The sequence below is a fragment of the Lolium rigidum genome, chromosome 3 (genome assembly GCF_022539505.1).
Source record: "Lolium rigidum isolate FL_2022 chromosome 3, APGP_CSIRO_Lrig_0.1, whole genome shotgun sequence".
Classification (NCBI taxonomy): Eukaryota; Viridiplantae; Streptophyta; class Magnoliopsida; order Poales; family Poaceae; genus Lolium; species Lolium rigidum.
The window spans coordinates 103,048,233-103,056,367 of NC_061510.1; the positions used below are offsets into that span (position 1 = coordinate 103,048,233).

Here is an 8,135-nt window from a genome sequence, read left to right on the forward strand (position 1 = left end):
AGTAAAAAAAAAAGGGGTCCACCGGTAGACGTGGTACCCACCCTATCCCCTCCTCTCAATCTCCATACTTATCTCCTGATTCGGTCACGTCGACGCATCTTATCCCCTCATATGTATTGCTTTGGACCCCCAAGTACCGGCCCTTACCTTCATCGGAGCGCGAAGAACGCGACCGACATCTAGGGTGTGCCGCTTCCAGCATCTCAGTCCTCCCCATCGATGTGGACATTTCCTCGGCCCTACAACATGTTTGTTAGCTCCACCTTATCCCGGAGCTTCTTCATGCCGAAGGAATCGACACAGGAGGCCTTCTACCGCTGTCATAGGGTGACGATGGAATACCCAACTAGGTGGGCTCAAGGAGCCGAATCGAACCGCCAACTGGGTGCCCCGTGACACATTAGTGGCCACCGTCTTCGTGGGCTTACAGGTAGAAGGAGTGGGCTGACTAGGAGGCCTAGTCTGACGACATGGAGATCAACGTGAAGCGTAAGCTGAAGACTGACGGCGACGTAGTCGACCCACATCCTAACCGACTCAGCACATATCCTTTTAAACCCTAATCGAGTCATCTATGTAAAACGTGGCTAGAAGTCTCAACCCTAAAAATTATTACACTCATACATGCCTTAATAGTTATCACCACCTAAGCAATACAACGAAGCGTCTTTACCTCCACCGAAGAGGGGTTGAACCTGGGTACATCGTTGCGCCAATATCGTCCAAGGAGTTCCAATGTCATCGTCGCTTTCTCCCCTATCGAAGATACCCCGTGTAGCATTTGTCTTCACAAAACACAGACACAAAGTTCATCTTCCTCCAGTCCGATCTTTGCCGAGTCGATCTGCTCTGCCGCTCGGTTCTGGTCATCCTCCCGTACCTTCCCACTAACCCCACGGTGCTCTTGAATCCTCTAGTGTCTTCCCTGAGCATTTGTGTGTCGTAGAGCCACCCTTCTACATTCACCTGCAATGTTGGTCGTCATCATCGTTAATGGCAATGCCTCGAGCCTCCTCCTTGCTCTTTGACATTGCCCTCGATATTCAGGTGAGAGCCCAATCATGCTGACCCTCTTCCATGACTCCCTCTTGCTTAGCGCTGTCGTGCGCCGTCGCTAGAGGCCCTTGTCGTCGTGTTTCATGGCTTGAAGTTCAGTTTGTGAGCAGAAAAAAGTGGCTATTAACGGTCATATCTACCCTCCCGTTAACGTCGCGACATGTCAGCTTGACAATGGGCCTGAGCGGACGGGAAAACCGTTAACACGCCTAATCGAAGATATTAGCGTTTTCTTGAAAGGGTGACTCTATACAGGTGGTTTTTTTGCGGGAAAAACATATGGTTTGGTCTTTTGATATAGTTATCCGAAATGTGACGTTTTTTTGCATTTTTCTCGAAAAAACACACCAAAAGGGGATGATGATGAGTATCGCTGTTAGGATTAGCCACGCAACCAGAAGATTGGCAGGAGATGCAGTTGACAGTTGGTGTGTTGCTCGCTTTCCTTGGGATCGATTGCCGTTTGGTTATTCCCGTGCTCAGAGCAAAGAGCCAGAGCGCTGCGCCAAGGCTGAAAGTTTACACCGCACGGATAGAAAAGTAGAAACTGCCCGCCAATTAGTGGGCATGGAGTCATTTATCGTTCTCCTCTTCCTATTTCTTGCGAGAGCGGAGCCGGCGAGCTACGGCATTGGCGACGGCGGCAGAGAAGGGAAGTCTGGTGGAGCGGTTCTCCTTCCGCTCAGGGTGCAGGAGGTGGCGCCTCTGCCGCGAGCGCCGGCGAACAGGCTGCGGTTCCGCCACAATGTGAGCCTGACGGTGCCGGTGGCCGTCGGCACGCCGCCGCAGAACGTGACCATGGTGCTCGACACCGGCAGCGAGCTCTCGTGGCTGCTCTGCAACGGCAGCATCCTGTCGCCGCCGCCTGTGCCGTTCAACGCGTCGGCTTCTTTGACGTACGGCGCTGTCCCCTGCTCGTCGCCGGCGTGCATGTGGCAGGGACGAGACCTGCCCGTCCGCCCGTTCTGCGACACGCCGCCGTCCAACGCCTGCCGCGTCTCGATTTCCTACGCCGACGCCTCCTCTGCCGACGGGCTCCTGGCTGCCGACACCTTCCTCCTCGGCGGCGCAGGTGCCCCGCCTGTGCCCGCCCTCTTCGGCTGCATCACCTCCTACTCCTCCAGCACCGGCGCCAGCAACAACGCCAGTGATCCCTCGGAGGCGGCGACCGGCCTCCTCGGCATGAACCGGGGCAGCCTCTCCTTCGTAACGCAGACGAGCACCCGCCGCTTCGCCTACTGCATCGCCGCCGGCGAAGGCCCAGGCATCCTCATTCTGGGCGGGGACGGCGGCGGCGCTGCCCCGGCGCTGAACTACACGCCGCTGATCGAGATCTCCCAGCCCCTGCCGTACTTCGACCGAGTGGCCTACACCGTGCAGCTGGAGGGCATCCGCGTGGGGCGCGCCCTGCTCCCCATCCCCAAGTCCGTGCTGACGCCGGACCACACGGGGGCCGGGCAGACCATGGTGGACTCTGGCACGCAGTTCACCTTCCTCCTGGGCGACGCCTACGCGGCGCTTAAGGGCGAGTTCCTGAACCAGACGCGGCCGCTGCTAGCCCCGCTCGGCGAGCCGGAGTTCGTGTTCCAAGGCGCGTTCGACACGTGCTTCCGCGGCATGGAGGCCCGGGTGGCGGCGGCGAGCCGGCTCCTCCCGGAGGTGGCCCTGGTGCTCCGCGGCGCCGAGGTGGCCGTGACCGGGGAGAAGCTTCTGTACAGGGTGCCCGGCGAGCGGCGAGGCAATGAGACGGTCTGGTGTCTGACCTTCGGGAGCTCGGACATGGCGGGCATGTCGGCGTACGTGATCGGGCACCACCACCAGCAGGACGTGTGGGTGGAGTATGACCTGGAGAACGGCCGCGTCGGCTTCGCGCCCGTGCGCTGCGACCTCGCCACCCAGCGCCTCGGCGTCCGACTATAATCGTCTAATCGCATTGATCCGTGCTCGCAATGAATGTATATCTCTGTATCTGTATGTATAGGCGCATAGTGAAGCAGGAGCAGGGCGCGAATCGTTAGCAGAGGGCATGTATTAGAGATGGTCCCTCTCCGATCACCTGCTGCTACTGTGAAGTGTGAACTGGTTATTTTTTTCATCGCTAAATTAGTTAGTATATATATGTATGTACTATACGAACTAATGACGAAAGTAATAACAGTCTAGATTGTGATCGTGGACTTCTCATGTGGTCGCCCGAATCCCCGCGGCCATTTTCGGGTGTGTCTAATTCCCATTCAACTGGAATTAAACTAGTAATATTAGATCAGGTAATGTCGTTAAATTTTAGTTAGAACTTATTTTTTTACTTATGACTAGCACGGATTACGTAACAAGCTACCAGTTTGAGTTTTTCCCTCTCTCATACTACTAGAAGAATCTAAGTCGCAACTATAAATCACGGTGCAATCTTATGATCTAGAAGTCTACTGAGAATTTAGCTAATTCTATGGACTAAGATTTAGTGTATAAATACATTTAAATTTAAATAAATCCAAGACATCCTTTTTTGGATGAGGAAATATCAAGTTTTCTTGAAGATCTTTAGCACTGAGAGATGGATTTATTACTTTCACAATAAATATAGAATGATCCTCAAATAAATGTATGGTAAACTTCCAAAATATTTGAACCAACTTTTGAAGATATATGATTAGACATCCATAGAAATTGAGGATAACTTCCAAAAAATGTAAATGAACATACACCAAATTTAGGATCAACTTATTAAAATTTGCAGATCAGCTTTTCAAAAATATATAATTAAGCATCCATAGAAAATGAGGATAATTTTCTCCATATACTTCCAACACAATCTATGTAAAGACTCGCCAATCACTTCCAAAATGGCAAATACTCCTACTATAGTTACGGCTATGCAAAATCGCACCAAAAAAATCTGACTGCAACTGAGTTTTTATTTTCTGGTTTTTGGTTAAGGTTACGGTCTTGTTAGCGGGACACCTAACTAAGCCCCACTACAACACGATAGGAGGGCCATGGCATACAAGAACATGATGTAGGAGTAACCCATTACCTTCTGGGTGAAATTGCAATTATTTCATCAGAATTAGAGGGATAAAAATGTGACTTGGTCACTGCTCAGCCGTAGTAGGAGACTCTGACACTTCTTTTTATGGAGAACAAACAAAAGTACCCCCTCTATTCACTAATATAAGATGTTTTTTTTAGATCTTTTAGTATGTATCTAGTTTGTTATTAGTGTGTAGATTCACTTATCATGGGGTGTATCTAGTTCACTTTGAAATATCTAAAACGTCTTATGTTTATGACAATGTTAAGGAAATCGGTAATCGTTAACTGCTCGGCCGGCTTGGGAGTAGCGATTAATCGGAATTCGGACGATTAACTGATTTAATCGGTCGGCTATTAATCTGTGCAACCTACATAAATTAGCACTTAAAACAATTTATATAATAAAAATAATAGTATATGAGCCTCTATATGTCTCTCCCTACTAATCTAAAGCCTAAAATCCTAGAAAAATATTGTAAATCTACTTTATTGGGGAGGGGTAGCACCTGTATTAGCGATATGCATTGAAAATATTGTAACTTTTTTGACCAAGTGTGGTAGTTAATCGGGAAAATACCTAGTAATCGGACTTTCGGACTAATTAATCGGGCTAAAGGATTAACACAAGAGATTAATGGTAATCGACACGGTCAAGCCCCTAGTAGCGATTAATCGACCTAGTAATCGTTGAATCGGCCTAGTTTTTGAACAGTGGTTTATGAACAGAGGGATTAGATCTAATATACAAGAGTCAAGATACAATCTACAAGATGCAAGTAGAGAGAGAGTGTGTGTGTGTGTGAGAGAGAGAGAGAGAGAGATCTATGTACCCCCATATATCGCTAAGAAGAAGCGTTTATAACACGACCGGTGAAGATTTCCTCCTCGCGATCCAATCCGATCAACGCCACAACGAACAACGACTTTGAAATATGCACACATACGGCTTGATGGCGTCACCTCCTTCTTGATACATCAATGGGGGAAGTTAGGTAGATGAGATTGGAACCAGCAACACGATGGTATGGTGGTGGTGGTGATTTTCTCCAGGGTTCAACAATCCGGAGCAACGGTGGAGAAGGATGAAGGAAGGGGTGATACGTCTCAAACGTATCTATAATGTTTGATGCTCCACGCCTGTTTTACACTAATTCATATATGTTTTGCTCATACTTCATTGCACTTTTATACATTTTCCGGCACTAACCTATTAACAAGATGCCACAGTGTCAGCTCCCTGTTTTCTGCTATTTTTGTATTTCATAAAATTTGTACAGGAAATATTCGCGGAATTGGACGAAATAAAAGCCGAAGTCAATATTTTACCATAACGAAGACAGAGTCCAGAGGGGAGTCGAATGGGGCAGCAGGGCGACCACACCTGCCATAGGCGCGGCCTAGCCCTGGCCCGCGCCTAGGGGTGGTGTGGGCCACCCTGGCCTCCACCGACATCACCCCTCCGCCTATTTATTCATGATCTCGGGAAAACCCTGAATACGCGAGCCTCCATCCACTTAAAAGTTCCATCGCGGCCGCCATTGCAGGACCCATCTCGGGGGGTTCTGAAGCTCTTCTCGGCACCCTGTCAGAGGGAGAAATCATCGCCGGAGGCATCTACATCGCCATGTCCGTCTCTGAAGTGATGCGTGAGTAGTTCATCCCTGGACTATGAGTCCATAGCAGTAGCTAGATGGTTGTCTTCTCCAATTTTTGCCTCATGTTTAGATCTTGTGAGCTGCCCTACATGATCAAGATCATTCTTATGTAATCCTACATGTTGTGTTTGCTGGGATCCGATGAATATTGTATACTATGTTGAGGTTGATTATATTCATGTCATATGTTATTTGTGATCTTGCATGCTCTCCGTTGCTAGTAGATACTTTGACCAGGTAGATGCTTGTGACTCCAAGAGGGGGTATTTATGCTCGATAGTAGGTTCATGCCTCTAGTTTTCTGGGAGAGTGACAATAACTTCTAAGATTGTAGATGTGTTGTTTCTACTAGGAAGAAAACAACAATCTTTTATCCGAGGGTAATTCTATTATTTACTTTACACACATTGTTTAATGCGATAATCTGTTGCTTCCAACTTAATATTGAAAGGGTTCGGACGATAATCGGAAGGTGGATTATTAGTCATAGACGCAATTGGATTACTGTCTATGTATTATGTTGTAATGCCCAAACAAATCTCATAGTAAGCATATCTTGTCATGTTTGGTCGATATTCTGTCAATTGCCCAGCTGTAATTTGTTCACCCAACATGCTATTTATCTTTATGGAGAGACACCTCTAGTGAACTGTGGACCCCGGTCCTTTCCTTTACACTGTAAATTCAACCACTGCAATCTTGCTCTATTACGTACTGCAAAGCTCTGTTCTCTTTAATTACTGAAAACATCTACTTCCACTCGATACATTTAATCCTTTGTGTTCAGCAAAACCGGTGAGATTGACAACCTCACTGTATGTTGGGGCAAAGAATTTTGATTGTGTTGTGTGCAGGTTCCACGTTGTTGCTGACGCCGGTAGTGCGCCCTGCTACTAGTTAGCTAGCAACACCTTCAGAAGTCACGCCTTTCTCCTACTGGTCGACTAAACCTTGGTTTCTTACTGAGGACAAACTTGCTACTATGCTCATCATACCTTCCTCTTGTGGTTCCCCAACAGTGTGAAGTCAGTGTTACGATAAGCACCATCAATCTCTTTTTCTAGCGCCGTTGCCGGGGAACTGAAGAAAAGTTACACCACAGACATTGCTAACTCTCACGACAACAACTCTTTTTCTAGCGCCGTTACCGGTGAGAAAGAGGATTTATGCAAGGGGAGTCTCTCATCTCCAATCTCTTTACTTTGTTATTGTTTTGCTTAGTTTACTTTATTTTGTTTTGTTTGCTTCATTATATCAAAAACACAAAAAAATAATTTCTATTATAGCTATTATTTTCGTTGCTTAGTTTTAATTTTGCAAAAATGGGTTCCGCTGAAAATACTAAGTTGTGTGACTTTACTAGCACCAACAACAATGATTTTATTTGTACACCTATTTCTCCAACTGCTCCCGAAGCAGCCTTCTATGAAATTAAACATGCCTTATTAAATCTTGTTATGAAAGAACAATTTTCACCTTAATAATTTTGTTGAACTTTCTGGTGTTAAAACTGAAGATGTCGCTTCTCACCTTAATAATTTTGTTGAACTTTGTGAGATGCAAAAATATAAGGATATAGATTATGACATTATTAAACTGAAATTATTTCCTTTCTCTTTGAGAGGTAGAGCTAAAGATTGATTGCTATCTTTGCCTAGAAATAGTATTGATTATTGGGTTAAAATTAAATGCAAAGATGCTTTTATTGAAAAATATTATCCTCCTGCTAAGATTATATCTTTGAGAAGCGACATAATGAAATTTAGACAATTTGATAATGAACATGTTGCTCAAGCTTGGGAAAGAATGAAATCTTTGGTAAAAAATTGTTCCACTCATGGACTGACTACTTGGATGATCATCCAAACTTTCTATGCTGGACTAAATTTTTTTCCAAGAAATCTCCTGGCAGCTTCTGGAGGTACCTTTATGTCCATTACTTTGGGGGCTGTAAAAAAACTACTTGATGATATGATGATAAATTATTCTGAATGGCACACCGAGAGAGCTCCACAAGGTAAGATGGTAAATTATGTCGAAGAAACCTCCTCTTTGAGTGATAAGATTGATACTATTATGTCTATGCTTGTTAATGGTAAATCACATGTCGATCCAAATAATATTCCGTTAGCTTCTTTGGTTGCTCAAGAAGAGCATGTCGATGTGAATTTCATTAAAAACAATAATTTTCAACAACAATGCTTATAGGAATAATTTTTGTAGCAACAATTATAGACCATATCCTTATAATAATGGTAATGCTTATGGAAATTCTTATAGTAATTCCTACAGCAACAATAAAAGTGAAACCTCTGATCTTGAAGTCATGCTTAAGGATTTTATTAGTAAACACATTGCTTTCAATAAAACTGTTGAGGAAAAGCTTGGCAA

The 8,135-nt window shown here is 45.6% G+C and overlaps 1 protein-coding gene across 1 annotated transcript; it reads left to right on the forward strand.

Annotated features, from left to right (window-relative positions):
• The first annotated feature begins 1,413 nt into the window (after window positions 1–1,413).
• LOC124695278 (aspartic proteinase PCS1-like) lies at window positions 1,414–2,976 on the forward strand. The gene has a single exon (XM_047228138.1). It carries the CDS (start codon window positions 1,414–1,416, stop codon window positions 2,974–2,976), a length of 1,563 nt encoding a protein of 520 aa, XP_047084094.1.
• The last annotated feature ends 5,159 nt before the right edge of the window (window positions 2,977–8,135 follow it).

Coding starts and splice junctions, on each gene's coding strand:
- LOC124695278 (XM_047228138.1), top strand. CDS start 1,414: ATGATGATGAGTATCGCTGTTAGGATTAGCCACGCAACCAGAAGATTG.